Source organism: Bos mutus, chromosome 25, assembly GCF_027580195.1.
Source record: "Bos mutus isolate GX-2022 chromosome 25, NWIPB_WYAK_1.1, whole genome shotgun sequence".
Lineage (NCBI taxonomy): Eukaryota > Metazoa > Chordata > Mammalia > Artiodactyla > Bovidae > Bos > Bos mutus.
In genome coordinates this window covers 23,504,571-23,528,004 of record NC_091641.1, presented here as the reverse complement: position 1 = coordinate 23,528,004, position 23,434 = coordinate 23,504,571, and the positions used below count along the sequence as shown (strand labels likewise).

Sequence of the window (23,434 nt, the reverse complement as noted above, 5' to 3'; positions counted from 1 at the left end):
AGCACTAAAAACAGTGTTGTGCTGTGCTCAGTCTCTCAGTCATGTCCAACTCTCTGTGGCATAATGGACTATAGCTGCCAGGTTTCTCTATCCACAGGATTTCTCAGGCAAGAATACTGGAACCAGGTTGCCAAAAACTTAGTGTTGACTACTTAACTGTTTCCTTCCCATTGAAGTAAACATTGTTAATTCTGTAAGAAGGAAGAGAGCTGCAAAATGTGCAGGATGTAACTTGCCAGCAAATAAGAGAGAAGGTTTGTTCCTTCCACTCAACCCTCACTGCCAAAGAGAATGATGTTTGAAGATTCAGGGTTTCATTTCTGTTCTAAAAAGTAGCCTCTTTTAGAGCCTAAGAGAACTGCCACGGGATCTCTGATTAATAGTTAACACTTTCCCTCACGCAGCTTCAAACAAGAGGAAAGTGATGAGTAAACAATTTACTAAACCTGAACTTTTAGAAAAATCTTATCTTGGGAACTCTTCCTCTCAAGTTTCCTGTATATTAATGTTTCATATCACTCCAGTTCTGAGCTATTATCAATATAGGTTAGCACTATCAATAAGAATTTTCTGCAATGATAGAAATGTTTTGTGACTGCACTGACATGTGTATGGTAGCCACTGGCCACATGTGGCTATTAGGCACTTGAAATGTAGCTGCTGCTGCTGCTGCTAAGTCGCTTCAGTCGTGTCCGACTCTGTGGGACCCCATAGATGGCAGCCACCAGGCTCCCCCGTCCCTGGGATTCTCTAGGCAAGAACACTGGACTGGATTGCCATTTCCTTATCCAATGCATGAAACTGAAAAGTGAAAGAAGTCGCTCAGTCGTGTCTGACTCTTAGCGACCCCATGGACTGCAGCCTACCAGGCTCCTACAGCCATGGGATTCTCCAGGCAAGAGTACTGGAGTGGGTTGCCAGTGCCTTCTCTGTGAAATGTAGCTAGTGTGGCTAAAGAACTAATTTTCAAATAGTATTTAAATTAATCTAAATTAGCCACATGAACAGTGCAAGTTGTCACACAATTCTGGTTAAAGGAGGAGATATATATTCTGCTGTGTTGTATGTGTGTGTGTGTGTGTGTGTGTGTGCTCAGTCCTGTCTGACTCTTTGCAACCCACTGGACAGTTCTGAGTTATTGGGGAAAAAAAACCACAAAACACCGTGTGTAAAGTTTCTGCCTTCTGAAGAAGTCATTTATTTATTCAACAAATATTTATTTAGCACTTACTCTGGCCAAATGCTATTATAATTCCCATGAACATAATAGACAATGCCCATACCCTCATAAACTTTATATTCTAGTGCAAAGATTAGCAAACTATGGCCCATGGGCTAAATCCAGCCCTCCACTTGCTTTTGTACAACCTGTGAACCAAAAATAATTTTTGCATTTTTAACTATTTGGAAAAATAAAAAACGGAATAACAATTCATGATGAGACATAGTTAGTATTTTTAGTAACACAGTTATGATTATTCATTTTTGTATTGTCAGTGGCTGCTGCCTCAACTAGAATTGAGTGGAGCAGTTACAACAGAGACCAAATGGCCCACAAAACCCAAAATATTTATTATTTGACCCTGTACAGAAAAAGTTTGCTGACTCCTGAGCTAAAGGATAGTGATATGCTAGACACCATGATAAGCACTTTGTCTCATTTAATCTTTGGGACAACTCTCTGAGGGTGATTCTACTAGTCTCTTCATTGGTAAAATGTGAAACTGGGGTCTGAAAATGGGTATTTCTAATAAGTTTCCTGGTGATGCTGATATTGATTGTTTATGGATCATAACCTCCAAATCAATGACTCTCTGCCTTGGTTGCACAGCAGAATCCTCTGAGGAAATTTTTTAAAATATGATTCCCAGGCCCTAATGAAGGAGGAAACAGACAGAGCTGGGCTCCATCTTAGGCCAGGCTGCGAACGTTAGGCTACACGCCTGGTCACCCTCCCAATGGACTCTGAACTTTGTGCCCGGTGTCTATAGAAATGGCATACCAATGGAAAACCAGATTCCCGGATTAAAGAGCCTCAGGACTTGTACTTGGACTCTCCATTGTCTAAAAGAATATGCTAATTATTTCTGTAACGAAACAAAGTGATAAATTCCATTATGTTTACCGGGATATGACCACAGGCCTACTGACATATATCCACTGTTTATCTAGTCTTGTGACACATGAATCATGGGTTAACTTTGATCTTATCTCTCTTTCACCTTGTCCAGACTAGTTTCAAGGAATTTGGGGAGGTGGGTTTGAGCAAGTACACTTAGGGTATATAAGGTTTTCACAAAAACTGGTCAGGGTCCTTGGCTAAGAGGAGACTCTACCTTGGGCCCGCTGGTGTAATAAACTGCACTCCACTATCTGCATTGTTCTTCTGAGTGAATCTGTTTCCCAGAACGCGTGGCTACAACACTAACCCCAGAGATTCTGATTTAATTAAGACTCAGGCATCAGTACATTTATAAAGCTTTCCTCATGATTCAAATATATAACCAGGTTTGAGAAGCACTGCTCAAATGAAATCCCATTGATCTGTAGACCAACATTCTAGTTCTAATTCTCATATCACATTAATGCAAGTTGCTTCCCTTCTGCGGGATCCTGTTTTCTTTGCAGGTGAAAAATGAGGAGGTTTAAATCAGATGATCTCAAAGGGCTTCATCTCATTGCCTTATCAGGTCTGCATACAAATAGATCAAAGGGTCAGACAAAGTACCCAGGTCTCCTTGGCTCCTTGGCTTACAGTAAATCTCAGTGAAATATTTGTTGAATTAATATCTTTATTATCATAATAAATCATTATATTAAGTAACCATGAGGATGCACTGAGTGCAACAATATGATGCCCAATTGCCAGGTCCATTTAGAGTTAAATGTATGGCTGGCATCCATTATTAATCATTGTTTGGAACTATATCAATACATAAATGCTTCCACACAGCTACTCTGCCTTACATACCGTAAAGTTAGAATTGAAGCTAAAAATGATGATTTAATGATTGTGAGCCGGAGAAGGCAATGGTGATCCACTCCAGTACTCTTGCTGGGAGAATCCCATGGATGGAGGAGCCTGGTAGGCTGCAGTCCATGGGGTCACTAAGAGTCAGACATGACTGAGTGACTTCACTTTCACTTTTCACTTTCATGCATTGGAGAAGGAACTGGCAACCCACTCCAGTGTTCTTGCCTGGAGAATCCCAGGGACAGCGGAGCCTGGTGGACTGCCGTCCATGGGGTCGCACAGAGTCGGACACGACTGAAGTGACTTAGCAGCAATGATTGTGAGAGTAGTGTTTCATTGCAGGAAATTTGGAAGATTACAGAAAGTATTAAGAAGAAAACCCGTGATCCCTAAAACTGTTTTTATATAGCCTCAATTATGAGACCTCAGCCAAATAAATGACATTGTGATCAAATGATTTCCCACAGAAGGAGGGAGGACTGGGTGGCCCAGAGAGGCCTCTCCTACAAAAGGCTAAACTCTATTTTCATATCTCTGGTAAATGCAGCTCCAAGCCTGGAGGTAGTGTGGGCTCCCATCTGGAGTGTGGGAATTATAGTCTATAAACTAGAGGAGCTTTGACAGTGCTTTCATGAGTAACTGGTACTTTGCTACCTCAGTTTCTTCATCTGTGGATTACCCATTGCAAAAAATTCTCCTTAACATTTCTACACTCCTTTTGAAATCCTTAGATGAAAGAGAATAAAAGCTTAACTTTTTACTTTCATTGAGAGTAACTGGATGACACAGATCTTTTCTTTTTTAGAAATGTATATGGAGGCACTAGCCCTTACTTGTCAGAAGAATGGGCTGGAATGAGACAATTCTAGGTTCAAATCCAATCAATGCCTCTGTTACAGACTGAATGTTTGTATCCCAGTTCAAAACAGTTCTTCTGTTAAAGCTTTGACCTCCAATGTGATGGTATTTGGGGATGGGGCCTTTGGTAGGTAATTAGGTTTAGCTGAGGTCATGACAGTGAGGCACCTGATGGGATTAGTATCTTCCAAGAAGTGGAAGAGAGAGCAGGGTTCTCTCTCTCTCCATCATGTGAGATCACAGAGGGACAGCAACCATTTGCAAGCTAGGAACAGACCTTCATGGGATAACTGAACCAGCCAGCAGCTTGATCTAGGACTCCCTAGCCTCCAGAAGTGTGAGAAATAATTATCTGTTGTTTAAACCAGAGAGGACTGAGACAACCTCTTATTCATCATATTCTCCATCTGCAGAGACGATAATAGCACCCACTTTACAGGGTTACTCTGAAGATTTAATGATAAATTGTATGTAAGTAAAGCATTGAGCACAGTATTTGGGACATAGTGAGTTCTCAAAAAATAGTACTACTATGATGATTAATAATAATAAAACTTGGCTGCTTGGGGATATGGCTGAAACAAATGCATGTCTTTTTGTTTGTCTTTTAGATGGATTGGTATCTGTAGAAATTCTGGGTGCTAAAATACTTAGCCAGACTGACGTTAGCCCTTGTCACCATGAAGATATTACTTTGTGCCAAATATTTTCAGTGCCCAGTAATTCCTGGCTCTATGAGAGCATTGCATAAAGATTACAGAACAGTGACCCCTCAGAATTTCTCCAACTATGAATCCATGAAACAGGACTTTAAACTAGAGATCCCAGAGTATTTCAACTTTGCCAAAGATGTCCTGGACCAATGGACCAGTATGGAAAAGGTATGTAGCAAGGACCAGTCAGACTGCAGTTTCTTAACTGAGAGTGATTTTTGCCCCCAGGGGACATTTGGCAATGTCTGGAGACACTTTTGTTGCTGTGAGTTGGGGGAGGGTGTATGCTAATGGGTGGAGGCTAAGGGGTGCTGCTAAATACCCTGTAATGCACAGGACATCTGGTTCACCGTTAAGAGTTCCATGGTTGAAAAAGCCTGGGTTATAAAAACCTATGATTATAGGTTAATTTTTTAAAAAAGAAAAAGGAGTAGGGGCTTCCCTGTTGGTCCAGTGGTTGGGAATCCACCTTCCAAAGCAGGGAACATGGATCTCACATGTCATGGGGCAACTCAGCCTGCTGGCCACAGGCCACAACAAAAGATCCCACCTGCTGCAGTGAAGATCCTGTGTGCCACAACAAAGACCTAAAGTGGCCCAATAAATAAATAAATACTAAAAATAAATAAATATAAAGGACTAGAGTGAAATGGGAACCCAAGAATAAAAAATGGCAGGAAATGAGGCAAAGAGCATTGAGAGAATATAAAGGGATGCAAGAATTCTACCTTTATGGAAAGAAAAATAATCAGGCTAAATGAGAAATCACATGTGCTGAAAGAAGTGACATGGCTCCCAAAATCTAGAAATAAGGACCCCAGAGTTCCTCCCAAATACTCCAAGTATGTCCTAACTAAAGACCTGTGAATTTTCTTCAGAGAAAATATTACATTAAGTCAGTTGAAATAGAATTTAGCTGCACAACCACCTTTAAATCTGACTTGTTTGTCTTTCCTCAGGCTGGGAAGAAACCTTCCAATCCAGCCTTCTGGTGGACAAATGGAAATGGAGAAGAAGTGAGATGGAGTTTTGAGGAACTAGGATCTTTATCAAGGAAATTTGCAAATATACTTACAGAAGCCTGTGGCCTGCAAAGGGGAGATCGAGTAATTTTGCTTTTGCCCAGGATCCCTGAATGGTGGCTTGCAAATATAGCCTGTCTGCGCACAGGTTAGTAGTGTTGGTGTTGCAATATTTAAAGTATGGTGGATGAGAGATTTTCCAAAACATCTAAGTAATCATGAGACATTTATTTTGGCCATTTTTATTTGAAGAACTATACACAACATGGTATTATTCTCGAGAACCTTAGAAATGTGTTGGAAACATGCCATATCTTTTGACCTATGAGTTGGGTTGTTTTTTTTTTTTAATAATGAAATACGTTTAAGTTAATACCAATCAACAATCGAACACCTATAGACCAACTTCTTCTCTCCTCCTATAGGATTCACAATCATCTGCAACTCAATCAGTCACAAACTCAAGGAACCCATCCTAGTTCCTGCATCAAACCTTTATTCCTCTCATGGTTAATTACCATTCATCTAGTGCCCTAAGCCAGGCATCTGCTACTCCTCCTTCCTAATCAGTTCTTACATCTTATAAATTTGACTTCCTACATGGCTCCAAAGTACCTCATCTTCTCCAACTTCATTGCCCTTTCCTTACTTCATTTTTACTATCTTCTGAGTGGATTTTCCCAAAAGAATCCCTACTCCTGATTCTGTGTGTGTCTATACCCCATCTCAATCCAATTCATCCTCCACAGCAGTGTTTTTCTAGAACACATATGTTATCCTTTTATTTCGCTGCTTGATAGTATTTAATAACTCTTTGTTGCATACCAGATAAAATTTGAGGTGAATTGTGGAAAGCTCTAGCTATCTTCCATTTGTTTTTCTCATTTTCCCACACTCCTACTCTTCAGCCATCTCAAACAGTTTCCTATAAGGTTTGTTATCTTTCTTGTCTCCTTGATTTTGTGCACACTATTTCCTATGCTTAGAAAATATTTCATTCGCACCTAATCCCCTAAACAACTCCTATTAAACTTAAAAGTCTCAGTTCTAATGTCACCTTCTCAGCAACATCGCCCTGATCTCCCAGTCTAGGTGCTTTCCTTTTTGGGTGGCCACAGGACTAGAAAAGGTCAATTTTCATTCCAATCCCAAAGAAAGGCAATGCCAAAGAATGCTCAAACTACCACACAATTGCACTCATCTCACATGTTAGTAAAGTAATGCTCAAAATTCTCCAAGCCAGGCTTCAGCATACGTGAACCATGAACTTCCAGATGTTCAAGCTGGTTTTAGAAAAGGCAGAGGAACCAGAGATCAAATTGTCAACATTGGCTGGATCATCGAAAAAGCAAGAGAGTTACGAAAAAACATCTATTTCTGCTTTATTGACTATGCCAAAGCCTTTGTCTGTGTGGATCACAATAAACTGTGGAAAATTCTTCAAGAGATGGGAATTCCAGATCATCTGACCTGCCTCTTGAGAAACCTATATGCAGGTCAGGAAGCAACAGTTAGAACTGGACATGGAACAACTGACAGGTTCCAAATAGGAAAAGGAGGACGTCAAGGCTGTATATTGTTACCCTGCTTACATAACTTCTATGCAGAGTACATCATGAGAAATGCTGGGCTGGAAGAAGCACAGGCTGGAACCAAGATTGCCGGGAGAAATATCAATAACCTCAGATATGCAGATGACACCATTCTTATGGCAGAAAGTGAAGAGGAACTAAAAAGCCTCTTGATGAAAGTGAAAGATGAATGTGGAAAAGTTGGCCTAAAGCTCAACATTCAAAAAACTAAGATCATGGCATCTGGTCCCATCACTTCATGGCAAATAGATGGGGAAACAGAGGAAACAGTGTCAGACTTTCTTTTTTGGGGCTCCAAAATCACGCAGATGGTGATTGCAGCCATGAAATTAAAAGATGCTTACTCCTTGGAAGGAAAGTTATGACCAACCTAGATAGCATATTGAAAAGCAGAGACATTACTTTGCCAACAAAGGTCTGTCTAGTCAAGGCTATGGTTTTTCCAGTGGTCATGTATGGATGTGAGAGTTGGACTGTGAAGAAAGCTGAGTGCCGAAGAACTGATGCTTTTAAACTGTGGTGTTGGAGAAGACTCTTGAGAGTCCCTTGGACTGCAAGGAGATTCAACCAGTCCATTCTAGGGGAGATCAGTTCTGGGTGTTCATTGGATGGACTGATGTTGAAGCTGAAACTCCAATACATTGGCCACCTCATGAGAAGAGTTGACTCATTGGAAAAGACCCTGATGCTGGGAGGGATTGGAAGCAGGAGGAGAAGGGGATGACAGAGGATGAGATGGCTAGATGACATCACCAACTCGATGGACATGAATTTGGGTGAACTCCAGCAGTTGGTGATGGACAGGGAGGCCTGGCGTGCTATGATTCATGGGGTTGCAAAGAGTTGGACATGACTGAACAACTGAACTGAAAGAAATAGTATGTGTTTCTAATTTAACCTGTACTGTTCTGTCTGGGCATACTCAGTTCAGTTCAGTCGCTCAGTAAACTCCCAGAGTTTACTCAAACTCATGTCCATTGAGTCAGTAATGCCATCCAGCTATCTCACCCTCTGTAGTCCCCTTTTCCTGCTGCCCCCAATCTCTCCCAGCATCAGGGCTTTTTCAAATGAGTCAACTCTTCGCGTGAGGTGGCCAAAGTACTGGAGTTTCAGTGTTAGCGTCAGTCCTTCCAATGAACACTCAGGACTGATCTACTTCAGGATGGATTGGTTGGATCCCCTTGCAGTCCAAGGGACTCTCAAGAGTCTTCTCCAACACCACAGTTCAAAAGCATCAATTCTTCGGCACTCAGCTTTCTTCACAGTCCAACTCTCACATCCATACATGACCATTGGAAAAACCATAGCCTTGACTAGACAGACCTTTGTTGGCAAAGTAATGTCTCTGCTTTTCAATATGCTATCTAGGTTGGTCATAACTTTCCTTCCAAAGAGTAAGCATCTTTTAATTTCATGGCTGCAGTCACTATCTGCAGTGATTTTGGAGCCCCCAAAAAAGAAAGTCTGACACTGTTTCCTCTGTTTCCCCATCTATTTGCCATGAAATGATGGGACCAGATGCCATGATCTTAGTTTTTTGAATGTTGAGCTTTAGGCCAACTTTTTTATTGTCCTCTTTCACTTTCATCAAGATACTGTTTAGTCCTCTTCATTTTCTGCCATAAGGATGGTGTCATCTGCATATCTGAGGTTATTTATATTTCTCCTGGAAATCTTGATTCCAGCTTGTGCTTCTTCCAGCCCAGCACATCTCATGATGTACTCTGCATAGAAGTTAAATAAGCAGGGTGACAATATACATCCTTGACATCCTCCTCTTCCTATTTGGAACCAGTGTGTTGATCCATGTCCAGTTCTAACTCTTGCTTCCTGACCTGTATACAGGTTTCTCAAGAGGCAGGTCAGGTGGTCTGGTATTCCCATCTCTTTCAGAATTTTCCACAGTTTATTGTGATCCACAGAGTCAAAGGCTTTGGCATAGTCAATAAAGCTGAAATAGATGTTTTTTTTTGGAACTCTCTTGCTTTTTCGATGATCCAGCCAGTGTTGGCAATTTGATCTCTGGTTCCTCTGCCTTTTCTAAAACCAGCTTGAACATCTGGAAGTTCACGGTTCACGTATGCTGAAGCCTGGCTTAGAGAATTTTGAGCATTACTTTACTAGTGTGTGAGATGAGTGCAATTGTGCTGTAATTTGAGCATTCTTTGGCATTGCGTTTCTTTGGGATTGGAATGGAAACTGACCTTTTCCAGTCCTGTGGCCACTGCTGAGTTTTCCAAATTTGTTGGCATATTGAGTGCAGCACTTTCACAGAATCATCTTTCAGGATTTGAAAGAGCTCAACTGGAATTCCATCACCTCCACGAGCTTTGTTCGTAGTGATGCTTTCTAAGGCCCACTTGACTTCACATTCCAGGATGTCTGGCTTTACGTGAGTGATCACACCTTCGTGATTATCTGGGTCACGAAGATCTTTTTTGTACAGTTCTTCTGTGTATTCTTGCCACCTCTTCTTAATATCTTCTGCTTCTGTTAGGTCCATACCATTTCTGTCCTTTATCGAGCCCATCTTTGCATGAAATGTTCCCTTGGTATCTCTAATTTTCTTGAAGAGATCTCTAGTCTTTCCCATTCTGTTGTTTTCCTCTATTTCTTTGCATTGATCGCTGAGGAAGGCTTTCTTATCTCTCCTTGCTATTCTTTGGAACTCTGCATTCTGATGCTTATATCTTTCCTTTTCTCCTTTGCTTTTCGTTTCTCTTCTTTTCACGGCTATTTGTACGGCCTACTCAGACAGCCATTTTGCTTTTTTGCATTTATTTTTCTTGGGGATGATCTTGATCCCTGTCTCCTATACAATGTCACGAACCTCCATCCATAGTTCAACAGGTACTCTGTCTATTAGATCTAGTCCCTTAAATCTATTTCTCACTTCCACTGTATAATAAGGGATTTGATTTGGGTCATACCTGAACGGTCTAGTGGTTTTCCCTACTTTCTTCAATTGAAGTCTGAATTTAGCAATAAGGAGTTCATGATATGAGCCACAGTCAGCTCCTGGTCTTGTTTTTGTTGACTGTATAGAGCTTCTCCATCTTTGGCTGCAAAGAATATAATCAATCTGATTTCAGTGTTGACCATCTGGTAATGTCCATGTGTAGAGTTCTCTCTTGTGTTGTTGGAAGAGGGTGTTTGCTATGACCAGTGTGTTCTCTTGGCAGAACTCTATTAGCCTTTGCCCTGCTTCATTCCATACTCCAAGGTCAAATTTGCCTGTTACTCCAGGTGTTTCTTGACTTCCTACTTTTGCATTCCAGTCCCCTATAATGAAAAGGACATCTTTTTTGGGTGTTAATTCTAAAAGGTCTTGTAGGTCTTCATAGAACCGTTCAACTTCAGCTTCTTCAGCGTTACTGGTTGGGGCATAGGCTTGGATTACTGTGACATTGAATGGTTTGCCTTGGAAACGAACAGAGATCATTGTGTCGTTTTTGAGACTGCATCCAAGTACTGCATTTCGGACTCTTTTTGTTGACCATGATGGCTACTCCATTTCTTCTAAGGGATTCCTTCCTACAGTAGTAGATATAATGGTTATCTGAGTTAAATTCACCCATTCCAGTCCATTTTAGTTCGCTGATTCCTAGAATGTTGACATTCACTCTTGCCATCTCCTGTTTGGCCACTTCCAATTTGCCTTGATTCATGGACCTAACATTCCAGGTTCCTATGCAATATTGCTCTTTACAGCATCGGGCCTTGGTTCTACCACCAGTCACATCTACAACTGGGTATTATTTTTGCTTTGGTTCCATCCCTTCATTCTTTCTGGAGCTATTTCTCCACTGATCTCCAGTAGCATATTGGGCACTTACCGACCTGGGGAGTTTATCTTTCAGTATCCTATCATTTTGCCTTTTCATACTGTTCATGGGGTTCTCAAGGCAAGAATACTGAAGTGGTTCGCCATTCCCTTCTCCAGTGGACCACATTCTGTCAGACCTCTCCACCATGATCCGTCCATCTTGGGTGGCCCCACACGTCATGGCTTAGTTTCATTGAGTTAGACAAGGCTGTGGTGCGTGTGATCAGCTTGGCTGGTTTTCTGTGATTCTGGTTTCAGTGTGTCTGCCCTCTGATGCCCTCTCGCAACACCTACCATCTTACTTGGGTTTCTCTTACCTTGGACGTGGGGTATCTCTTCACAGCTGCTCCAGCAAAGCGCAGCCGCTGCTCCTTACCTTGGACGAGGGGTATCGCGTCACGGCCGCCCCTCCTGACCTTGAACGTGGAGTTGCTCCTCTTGGCCCTCCTGCACCCGCGCAGCTACCACTCCTTGGATGTGGGGTTGCTTCTCAGTCATTCTCATAGGACTGTGAAGAAGCTTCTAAAAGGCAATGACTATGATATATTCATCTCTGTGACTCCAAAGATTGGCTTACAGTAAATTTCAGCAAAATATTTGTTGAATTAATATCTTTATTATAATAAATATTAACTTTCTTAATTTACTATAATCATTATTTGCATTTGAGGAGAGCTATATGCTCTAATCTCATGTGTACTTGTAAATTATTCACTGGAGTTGCACAGTCCACTTTTGCATAGTTTTTTAACAAAATGACTGCTTTCATGAATACTGTTGAAGCTCACTGTCTTAATAACACAGGGCTTCCCTGGTGCCTCAGTGGTAATGAGTCTGCCTGTCAGTGTAGGAGATGCAGGCTCAATCTGGGTTGGGAAGATACCCTGGATAAGAAATGGCATCCGACTTCAGTATTCTTGCCTGGGAAATCCCATGGACAGAGGAGTCTGGTGGGCTACAATCCATGGGGTCACAAAAGTGTTGGACACAACTTAGCAACTAAAAAACAGCTTAGTTACAGACTAATGTTATATATTGGAGAAGGCAATGGCAACCCACTCCAGTACTATAGCCTGGCAAATCCCATGGATGGAGGGGCCTGGTAGGCTGCAGTCCATGGGGTCGCTGGGAGTCGGACATGACTGAGCGACTTCACTTTCACTTTTCACTTTCATGCATTGGAGAAGGAAATGGCAACCCACTCCAGTGTTCTTGCCTGGAGAATCCCAGGGACAGGGGAGCCTGGTGGGCTGCCGTCTATGGGGTCACACAGAGTCTGACATGACTGAAGTGACTTAGCAGCAGCAGCAGCAGCATATATTATGGCTGCAGTTGGTCTTCTTTGCTGCACGGACTTTCTCTAGTTGCAGAGATTAGGGGCTACTCTCTAATGGTGTGTGAACTTTCACATTGTGATGGCTTCTGTTGTTGTGGAGCATGGGCCCTAGGGCACGAGGTCTTCAGTAGTTGCAGCTTATGAGCTACAGAGTGCAGGCTCAGTAGTTGTGGCACACAGGCTTAGTTGCCCCATGGCATGTGGGATCCTCCCAGACTAGGGATCAAACTGGTGTCCCCTGCCTTGTAAGGTGGATTTTTAACCACCGAACCACCAGGGAAGCACCAGTAACAGACTATTTGATTGCCAGGACCAGAAATCCATTCATATTCAGTAGTTCAATAGTGAAGAAGAATTATTGAATATTTACTGGAGAATTTTACAGGAGAAAAAGTGCAGAAAGAAAAACTGGCCTCTGTAAGAGGTCAGGCTATTCAGCAGGCAGTTTCTGTCTCTACTATTTTTGCTCTGAAGCTGTTGGCACGAAGGGGGACCCCTTCCAGGGCTCAAAACTGGGCTCTTGTCTAACACTCAGAAATGAATTGTCTGAGGAGACACATGTGCTGACAAAGCAAGAGATTTTATTGGGAAAGGGCACCCGGGTGGAGAGCAGAAGGTAAGGGAACCCAGGAGAACAGCTCTGTCACATGGCTTGCAGTCTTGGGTTTTATGGTGATGGGATTATTTTTAATGTGTTGTCTTTAGTCAATCATTCTGACTCGGAGACCTTGGTGGTGCATGCCTTGTTCAGCCAAAATGGATGCTAGAGAGAAGGATTCTGGGAGGTGGTCAGACATGTGGTGTCTCCTTTTGACCTTTCCTGAACTCTTCCAGTTGGTGAAGGCTTATTAGTTCTGTGTTCCTTACCAGAACCTCCTGTCGTAAAACAACTCATGCAAATGGTTACTATGGTGCCTGGCCAGGGTGGGTGGTTTCAGTCAGTGTGCTTCCCCTAACAGAGCCACAGGGCCTCTTGTCTATCTGCTTCTCTCAAGCTCCTGCTCCTTTGACCTCTTCTTTCTTGCTAAGAAATAATTTCTCTTCATTTTGGTTAGGTGCATAATTTAAGCTGAAACTGAGGGATGAGTCAGCCAGAGGGAGAAAGTATAGGTGATGGAAGCATTCATTCTAAGCAAATGGAAAAGCTTCCACAAAGGTCCTGAGGCAAGAAATAATTTGTAGATTTGAGAAAATGAAAACAGTGCAGTGTGAATATAGGTACTGGCTAGGGGCCACCTCATCCCAGGGACTATAATATGTAAAATCCCTTAACAGAGACTTCTCCTCTAGACAGGCTTAGGTGCGTACTACCAGGATTTGCCCTAGTAAGTCTCCTTTTGCTATGTTCTGTGGCTGCAGTATCCCTTTCTGAAACCAATTTTATATTAATATATTATATATAAGGGTATGGCTTAATCTTGTTGCTCTGTGAATCATTATGTCTGTTTATATTGACTATGAATATCTCTTTTCTATTTTATATTGAGTTTACAGTTTAGCTCTTAGAAGGCAATCTATTTCCCTTATTTCCAAGTTCTTAGAGAGATATGCCTATAGTCTACAGGGCCAACAACAAACTCATCATATTTTCGTTTTCAAACTCTTGCATATGTATTGTAGGTCAAATTCCTTTACAACAGAAATCTCAGTATATAATCATTAAAAAAATAGTAATTGCCAAGAATAAGTTCCTTTAAGTGCCATTTACCACAAAAAGCTACTATCCCACCCAATCTCGGCCTACAGGTCTTGAAGAAGTTTATATAACACTTGTGGTCCCTCTGGAATTATAATAAACATTCACTCATTTTGAAAGATTGTTGCTGAGTCATGAAAAGACACCGGGATTCTTGGCCTCCGGAGGAGAGGAATTCAATTCGGGTTCAGTGACGAGGCTTGATCACTCAGAGCTTTTGTGTAATAAAGTTTTACTGAAGTATAAAAGAGATAGAGAAAGCTTCTGACATAGACATCAGAAGGGGCCAGAAAGAATGCCCCCATGCTAGCCTTTAGCAGTATGTTATATACCTATCAGTAAGCTGTTAATTAGAGAAAGGAGATATCCTGAAACTCAGAAAGGCACCAGGTCCCTCATCCACAACATGTATTTTAAGATAACATTGGCACCTGGTGACTCATCCCGGGCCATAAAATGATTGACATGAATCTTGAAGAAAGACAGGTTTCCAAGTAAATATATAGTATTATTAACAAAGATTAGGAGAACAATGTATGAATAAAACATACAGGTTTATTGAGCCCTTATCATTCTGAATCTTAAGCAAACTGACTTGAAGAAAGACAGAGTCTAGGGTGAATACATAGTTCATTAACATAGCTTAAGACAAACATTTCCATAAGAAAAAATGCATTGGTTAGCTCAAGATTTGAGAAAAGTGAAGTTCAGGTGGAGCCAGGTGTCATCACGGCAACACAGAATTTTAAGAGAAACCTCCTTTTAATATTGTATAGAGACGGGGAAAAAAATCTGACATTTGTTTGTTTCCTCCTGCCGCTTAAGAGAGAGATAAAAAAATGTCTGACACTTGCAGCCTATTCCCTCTGTTTGGAGACCCCTGGGCTTCCTGCCTGTTATTTTCTCAATTTGCTCATTTTATCATCACAAGAGCTTTATGATTAGGAAGAGAAAATCTCATTTTATAAACAGAGAAGGGAAAGCTTTCATAGTTGGGGAAAAAGGAACATTAAGTCATTTGCCCAAAGGCATTCAGAAACTCAGTGTAGAGCCCAATGCACCCTCTAGAATTTTCTAGAAATTTTTATAAAAATTGAAAATAAGAACAGTTCTTTAAAAATCAACTATATCTCAATAAATTTAAAAAAATCATCTAGATGTGGTAATTCAACATCATGGTAGTGTGAGATGTTTCCTTTTTCTCTCCCCTTCAATTTGCAACAAGTAAAACATATAACTCTACAAAGGTTCCTCTGCCCAACACACCAAGGTACCAGAGAGATCCACACATCTGTACATCTGAAGGTGGATGGAATGGTACTTAGGAGGTGGATTCAAGGGAACAAGGTGGGGGAGTGCCCATAATCCTGGCTCTTTGACCACATTGGATGAACACACATCTGAGAAAGAACTCAGTGGTGGCTGGGGAGGTGGTGTACACAACTCCAGCTTCCCAGCAGCATCAGTACCTGCAGCTAAAGGGAAGCAGGCAGCAGCAGCAGGGCCTGCAACCCCAGCCCTACCAGGTACAGGTGTGCTGAAGGCTCCAGCACCCCTGCACAAGGCAGCAGGGCCTGCAAACCTGACAGCCACAACAACCCCAGATGCAGCAGAGGTGCCTGCCATCATGGTGCACCCAGCGGTGACATGAGCAACAACAGCAACGCTTGCAGCAGAAGGCACCAAAGACTCCAAAGGCACAAGCAGTGACAATGAGGGCTCCAGGCACACCCCTGACAGAGGTAATGAAGGGTGGAAAATACTGATTCCATAGTACTGTCAGAGGCTGGTCAGGTTAGGGAAAACAAAGACTCGTGTTGTGGTGCCACCTGCTGGAAAACAAAAGAAGGTCCTCTAATTACCAATGTATTGAATTTTTAGAATCAAAATAAACAAATCTTCCCAGGTGGCCCCTAGTAGTTAAGAATCTGCCTGCCAATTCAGGAGACACAAGAGATGCTGGTTCAGTTCCTGGGTCAGGAAGATCCCCTGGAGTAAGAAATGGCAACGAACTCCAGTATTCTTGCCTAGAAAATTCCATGGACAGAGGAGCCCAGTAGGCTGCTGTCCATGGGTTGCAAAGAGTTTGATATGTTTGAGCACACATACACACACAACAATTTTACCTAATAAGAAAGATATTCACTCCTTCAAATGTGTGGGCAGAGGAACAAGATAACGAGCACTGTGAAAAACCACAGTAATAAGGTATCACAAAAAGAAAGTGACACTTCTCCAGAAACCAAACTTAAACTCATGGAAGATTGCAATCAGATACAGAATTCAAAATAGCTGTCAATAAGCACAAGAAAACTCAGAAAGTCATTTCAAGGAGCTCAGGAATAAAATAGAATAAAAACAGAAGGAATATTTTACCAAAAGGTTGGATCTCTAAAAGAGATACAAACAGAATTTCTAGAGCCAAAGAACTCAATAAATGATATAAATAATGCAATAGAAAGCACTGGAAATAGAGCAGACCATAAAGAAGAAAGAATTAGCAAGCATGACTTCAGAAGTCTAGAAATGATCCAGACCAGAAAGGATAACTAAGTTTTATTTTTTTTAATGCAGAATTTCTAAGAGATCTATTTGATTCCATTAGGAAACATAAGGAGGCTTCTGCACAAAAACTACAGCTGAGGGAGTTCATCACCTCTACACCTGCCTTACAGGAAATGTTGAGGGCTTCTTGAAGATGGCAAAGAGTACATGGCAGTAATATCCTCCATGAACACATCAAAAATACATTTACTTGTGGAAAATTCTCACTGAAAACGAATTGGAAACTGGCAGGACTTCTGTACAACCAAGGCTATAAGAAAGACATACATATAAAAGGATAGGGTGGGAATAAAAGTGATTGAGTTGGGACCTGTGCTCCTGGAAGGGAACTTAGAGGAAAAAGGAGATTTCTTGGGTGGACACCTGCCCTAGGGAGTGAGCAGGTCAAGTCACAGACTGGGCATCTCAGCCCTGGGGACCCATGTGGAGGAGGCAATACCCACTAGCCGCTTGGAGAACTATTGGTACAGATAGAAAGGCTGGAGAAGCTTAGATTCCTCTCGTGAGGAGCACACAGATGCTGGTTTGTCCCTGGGCAGGGCAGAGAGAGGTCTGCCCTAGGGGTTACCAGGTTTTCTGAGACCACCTCACTGTGCACCCCAGTCCAAGGTGACCAGTTCCTGCTCATTCCACACCACAGCATGGCACTAGATATAGGGAAACCACAACCCAGGAAAAGACATGACAATAGGCTACATCTAAGTGGAGCCCCAGACACCTACATAGACAGAACACTGGACCTCTAGACACACAAGCCCTACTTCCTTTATCACTTCCGACCTTTGGGGCAAAGGTCTGGTGCAGGAAGAAGGAAAACACACATTCAAATGGAACAGTGCCAGTTCCAAATGGCCAACAGACACAGAAAAGACACACAACATTACTAATTATTAGAAAACTATAAAACAAAACTACTAGATATAACCTCATACTTATCAGAATATCTATCATCAAAAAGCCTACAGATAACAAATGGAGAGGATATGGAGAAAGGGGAACCCTTGTACACTGTTAGTGGGAGCTCAGATTGGTACAGCCACAGTATGGAGGTTCCTCAAAAACTAAAAATAGAACTATCAGATGACCCAGCAATTCCATTCCTGGGTATATATCTGGAAAAAATGAAAACACTAATTCAGAAAAAAGATACATGCACCCTAATGTTAATAGCAACACAATTTACAAAGTCATGGAAGATATGGAAGCAACCCAAGTGCCCACCAATAGATAACTGGATAAAGAAGATGTGAGATATATAATGGAATATTATTCAGTCATTAAAAAGAATAAAATTTTGCTATTTGCAGCCACATAGATGGACCTAGAGAATATTATGCTTAGTGAAATAAGTCAGACATAGAAAAACAAATACTATATGTTATCACTTATATGTGGAATCTAAAAATAACACAAATGAATGTGTATGCAAAATAGAAACAGATTCACAGATAGAAAACAGAGAGGGAGGGACAGATTAGGGGCATGAGATTAACAGATACAAACTATAATGTATAAAATACACAAGCTATAAGGATATGCTGTATAGCACAGGGAATTATAGCCATTATCTGTAATAACATAAAGGAGTATAATCTGCAAAAATACTGAATTATTATGCTGTACACATGAAACTAATGTAATATTGTAAATTAACTAAACTTTAATTTAAAAAAGAAATGTTGAAAGGCTCTTCTACCAAAAACAAAAGGGCAGAAGTACACAAAACCTTGAGGAAGGTAATAGAATCAGAAAATTGCAACTGTACATTAGAATAGGTTGTTAAACAATTATAGCATAAAGGTTAATGGAGGAAAGCAATAAAAAATAACTACAGTTACTTCAATTTGATAATGACCTCACAACACAAAAAGATAATTTTGAAACAACAAAATAATTTGAGACAATAGAAACATAAAAGGGGAAGAGAGAAAGGAGACAGACTATATAACTAAATGAAGAGAAAGTGAAAGTGTAAATCTCTTAGTCGTGTCCGACTCTTTGCAACTCTATCGACTATACAGTCCATGGAATTTTTCAGGCCAGAATACTGGAGTGGGTAGCCTATCCCTTTCTCCAGCAGATCTTCCTGACCCAGGGATCAAATCAGGGTCTCCTGCACTGCAGGAGGATTCTTTACCAACTGAGCTATCAGGGAAACCCCCCAGTGAAGACAAGACGTTATTGGTAGTAAAAGGACTATTGAGATATAGTGCAACCAGAAAACAAAGATAAATGGCAGTACTAAATCCTCATTTATCAATAATTACCCTAAATGTAGATTAATTGGTAAAAACTTTAACAATTTTCTTAATTTAAAAAATAAGTAAAATTAAGTAAAAAAAAAAAAAAAAAAAGAGTAACTGGATGGATTAAAAATAAGACCCAACTCTATACCTCCTCCAGGAAACTTCTCTCAGCTCTAAGGTCAAAAATAGCCTCAAATTGAAGGGATGTTAGATGATACTCCAAGCAAATGGCAGCCAAAAGAAAGTAGGTGTAGTCATACTCATATCAGAGAAAACAGACTTTCAAGCCAAAAGATATAAAGCCAGAAGAGATAAAGGTGGACATCATATAATGACAAAGGGAACAATCCCTCAAGAAGACACAAATAATTTATATCTATCTATGTATCTATAGATCTATATTTATCTATCTGTTTGTCTGTCTATCTCTCTGTATGTATCTATATACATACACATTTAACACAGGAGTAGCAAAACATATAAAGACCTACATGGAGAAACTGACAGGAGCATAATAGTGGAAGACTACTTTAATGCCTCACTTACATCAATGGACAGATCATTCAGACAGAGTGTCAATAAGAAAACATTAACTTTAAATGAAACATCAGACCAGATAACCTTAATAGATTTATATGAATATAGCATAGCCCATCCAGTGCAATGGAATACACATTTTTCTGAAGTGCACCTGGAACATTCTCCAGGATAAATCACATGTTAGGTCATAAAGCAAGTCTCAATACAATCAAGAAGATTAAAACCATATTAAGCATCTTTTTTGACCACAATAAAATGAAACTAGAAATCAACTATAGGAAATCTGGAAAAATCATATATATGTGAAAACTAAACATGCAACTTAAAAACTATTGGCTCAATGAAGAAATCAAAGGAGAAAATTTAAAATACCTAAAGACAAATGAAAAGAAAAAGATGATATACCAAAATCTATGGGATGCAGCAAAAGTGGTACTAAGAGTGAATCATGTAGGCCTACCTCAAGAAATAAGAAAAACCTCAAATAATCTAAACCTTATGCCTAAAGGAGCTAGAAAAAAAGAAGAAAAAGAAAAAAAGAAAGAACAAAGCAAGCCCAAAATCTGTATGAGAAAGGAAATGATAATAAAATAATAATAAAAATTAGAGCAGAGACAAATGAAATAGAGACTTAAAAGACAATGGAAAAGATCAATGCAACTAAGAGCTGGTTCTTTGAAAGGATAAACGTGACAAACCTTTAGCTAGACTCTCTGAAAAAATAGAAGGCTCAGATAAATAAAATTAGAAACAAAAGAGGGTAAATTACAATGGATACAATAGAAATACAAAGGATTATGTCTACTATGAAGTCTACTGCTATACACCAACACATTAGACAACCTAAAATAAATGAATAAATCCCTAGAATCCTACAATCTTCCATGACTAAAGCATGAAGATATAGAAAATCTGAATTGACTGATTACTAGTAAGGAGATTGAAACATTAATCGAAAATCTTCCCCAAAATAAAAGTCCTCTAGCAGACAGCTTCACAGGTGAATCCTATCAAACATTCAGAGATTTAGTAGCTATCCTTCTCAAACTATGGGGCTTCCCAGGAGGCACTAGTGGTAAAGAACCTGCCTGCCAATGCAGGAGACTTAAGAGATGCAGGTTTGATTCATGGGTTGGGAAGATCCCCCGGAGGAGGGCATGGAAACCCACTCCAGTATTCTTGCCTAGAGAACCCCATGGACAGAGGAGCCTGGCAGGCTACAATCCATAAGGCTGCAAAGAGTTGGACATAACTGAAGCAACTTAGCACACACACATGCACTTCTTAAACTATTTCAAAAAAATTGAAAAGGAGGGAATGCTTCCCTAACTCATTTTACAAGGCCATCATTACCCTGATTACAAAATCAAACAATGAAAATACACAAAAAGAAAATTACAGGCCAATGTCTCTGATGAATATACATGCAAAAATCCTCAACAAAACATTAGTGAACCAAATACAAAAATGCATTAAAAGGATCACACACCAGGATCAAGTGGGATTTATTCCAGGTATGCAAGGATGATTCAACATCTGCAAATAAATCAATGTAATACACCACATTAACAAAGTGAAGAATAAAAATCATATAATCGAGAATTACCAGGCGATCCAGTAGTTTGGACTCTACTTGCTCACTGCCAAGAGCCTAGGTTCAATCCTTGGTCAGGGAACTAAGATCCCAAGAGCCACAGGGCAAAAAAAAAAAAAAAAAAAAAAAAAAAAAAATCATATGATCATGTCAATAGATGCAGATGCAGGAAAAGCATTTGATAAAATCAACACTTATTTATGATAAAAATCTCAAAAAGGGGAAAGAACAAATGTACCTCAAAAGGCCGTTTATGACAAACCCACAGCTAACATAATACTGGTGAAAAACTGAAAGCTACCCCTCTAAGATCATGAACAAGACAAGAGTACCCAATCTTACCACTCTTACTCAACATAGTGCTAAAACTCCTAGTCACAACAATTAGGCAAAAAAAGAAACGAAACACATCTAAATTGGAAAGAAAGAAGTAAAATTGTCATTATTTGTAGATGACATGATTTTATACATTGAAAACCCTAAAGATTCAAACGAATGAAACTAGACCATTATCTTACACCATTCATAAAAACCAACTCAAAATGGATTAAAGACATGAATGTAAAAACTAAAACCATAAAACTCCTAGAAGAAAATATAGACAGTATGCTTGTTGACATTTTTCTTAGCAATATCTTTCTGGATATGTCTCCTCAGGCAAGGGAAGCAAAAGCTAAATTAAAAAAACAAGGCTACATCAAAATAAAAAGCTCTGCACTGCAAAGAAAACCATCAACAAAACAAAAAAGAAAACCTACCAAATGGGAGATGTTTGCAAATCAGATCTGATAAAAGGTTAATATCCAAAATATATTAACTCATGGAACTTCCCTGTGGTCTATTGAAGGACTCTGTGTTTCCATTGCAGGGGGCATGAGTTTGATCCCCGGTTGGGGGATCACACATGCTGCACAGCATGGCCAAAACCATCGAAAAAAAAAAGTTAACTCATGAAACTCAACAACAAACAACCCAGTTAAAAAATGGGCAGAGGATCTGAATAGACATTTTTCAAAAGAATATATATGATGTTCAACACCTGTATGAAAAGTTGTTCATCAGCATGAATTATCAGGTAATTGCAAATCAAAACCACAATATCACTTCACATCTATCAGAATGACTATCGTCAAAAAAACAAGGAATAACAGAGAGGATGTGAAGAAAAAGGAACCCTCATACACTGTTGGTGAGACTGTAAATTGGTGCAGTCACTGTGGAAAAAAGTATGCAAATTCTTCAAAAAATTTAGAACTAAACACACACACACACACACACACACACACACACACACACACACAATGGAATACTACTCAGCCATAAAAAGGAATGAAATCTTGCCCTTGCAACAACATGGATGGACCTTGAGAGTCCATAAGGCAAAGTTGTGAAATAAGGCAGACAAAAAAGACAAATACAATATGATTTCACTCATATGTAGAATACAAAACAAATAATAAAACAAAATAAACAAAAATAAAATAACAAAAACAAACTCAGAGAACAAAATAGTGGTTACAAAGGGCAAGGGGTCTGGGGTGGGAGAAATGGGTAAAGGAGGTAAGATGAGCATGGAAACTAGTCTTTGGTTATAAGTTAAATTATAATGTTGTCAATATGTAAGTCAAATTATAAGTAAATTTACAATTATTAGTCAAATTATAATTTCTAAGTCAAATTAAAATGTGTACACAAAACATATGTTATAAACCAATGTTACTGGAATTTAAAAAATCATCTAATTCACTTTCTCAAACCTTGATATGCATATGAATCACTGGGTTCTTGTTAAAATGCAGATTCTGATCCAAGAAGCCTGGGAGAATCCTGAGATCCTGCATTTCTAACAAGCTCCCAAGTGATGTAGATGCTGCTATTCCAGGGAACACCCTTCAGCTCACTACAGTCCCTCAGTAGTGTCCAACTTTTTGCAACCCCATGGACTGCAGCATGCCAAGATTCCCTGTCCATCACCAACTCCCAGAGCTTGCTCAACTCATGTCCATCGACTCGGTGATGCGATCCAACCATCTCATCCACTGTCATTCCCTTCTCCTCCTGCCTTCAATCTTTTCCAGCATCAGAGTCTTTTGAAATGAGCCAATTCTTTGCATCAGGTGGCCAAAGTATTGGAGTTTCAGCTTTAGCACTAGTCTTTCCAGTGAATATTCAGGACTGACTTCCTTTAGGATTGACTGGTTAGATTTCCCTGCAGTCCAAGGGACTCTCAAGAGTCTTCTCCAACACCACAGTTTAAATGCATCAATTCTTTGACCCTCAGCTTTCTTTATAGTCCAACTCGCACATCCAAACATGACTACTGGAAAAAACCATAGCTTTGACTAGATAGACCTTTGTCGGCAAAGTAATGGCTCTGTTTTTTAATATGCTGTCTAGGTTGGTCATAACTTTTCTTCCAAGGAGCAAGCATCTTTTGATTTCATGGTTGCAGTCATTGTCCGTAGTGATTTT

General features: G+C 40.1%; 1 protein-coding gene across 1 annotated transcript in view; it reads left to right on the top strand.

The window, feature by feature from the left end:
• Positions 1-23,434, top strand: part of ACSM3 (acyl-CoA synthetase medium chain family member 3) — a 56,399-nt gene that overhangs the window by 3,771 nt on the left and 29,194 nt on the right. The window contains exons 2-3 of the mRNA XM_070362924.1: positions 4,444-4,713; positions 5,505-5,715. Of these exons, the coding sequence (XP_070219025.1) occupies positions 4,513-4,713; positions 5,505-5,715 (412 nt within the window). The 5' untranslated portion in view covers positions 4,444-4,512. The remainder of the gene's footprint in view (positions 1-4,443; positions 4,714-5,504; positions 5,716-23,434) is intronic.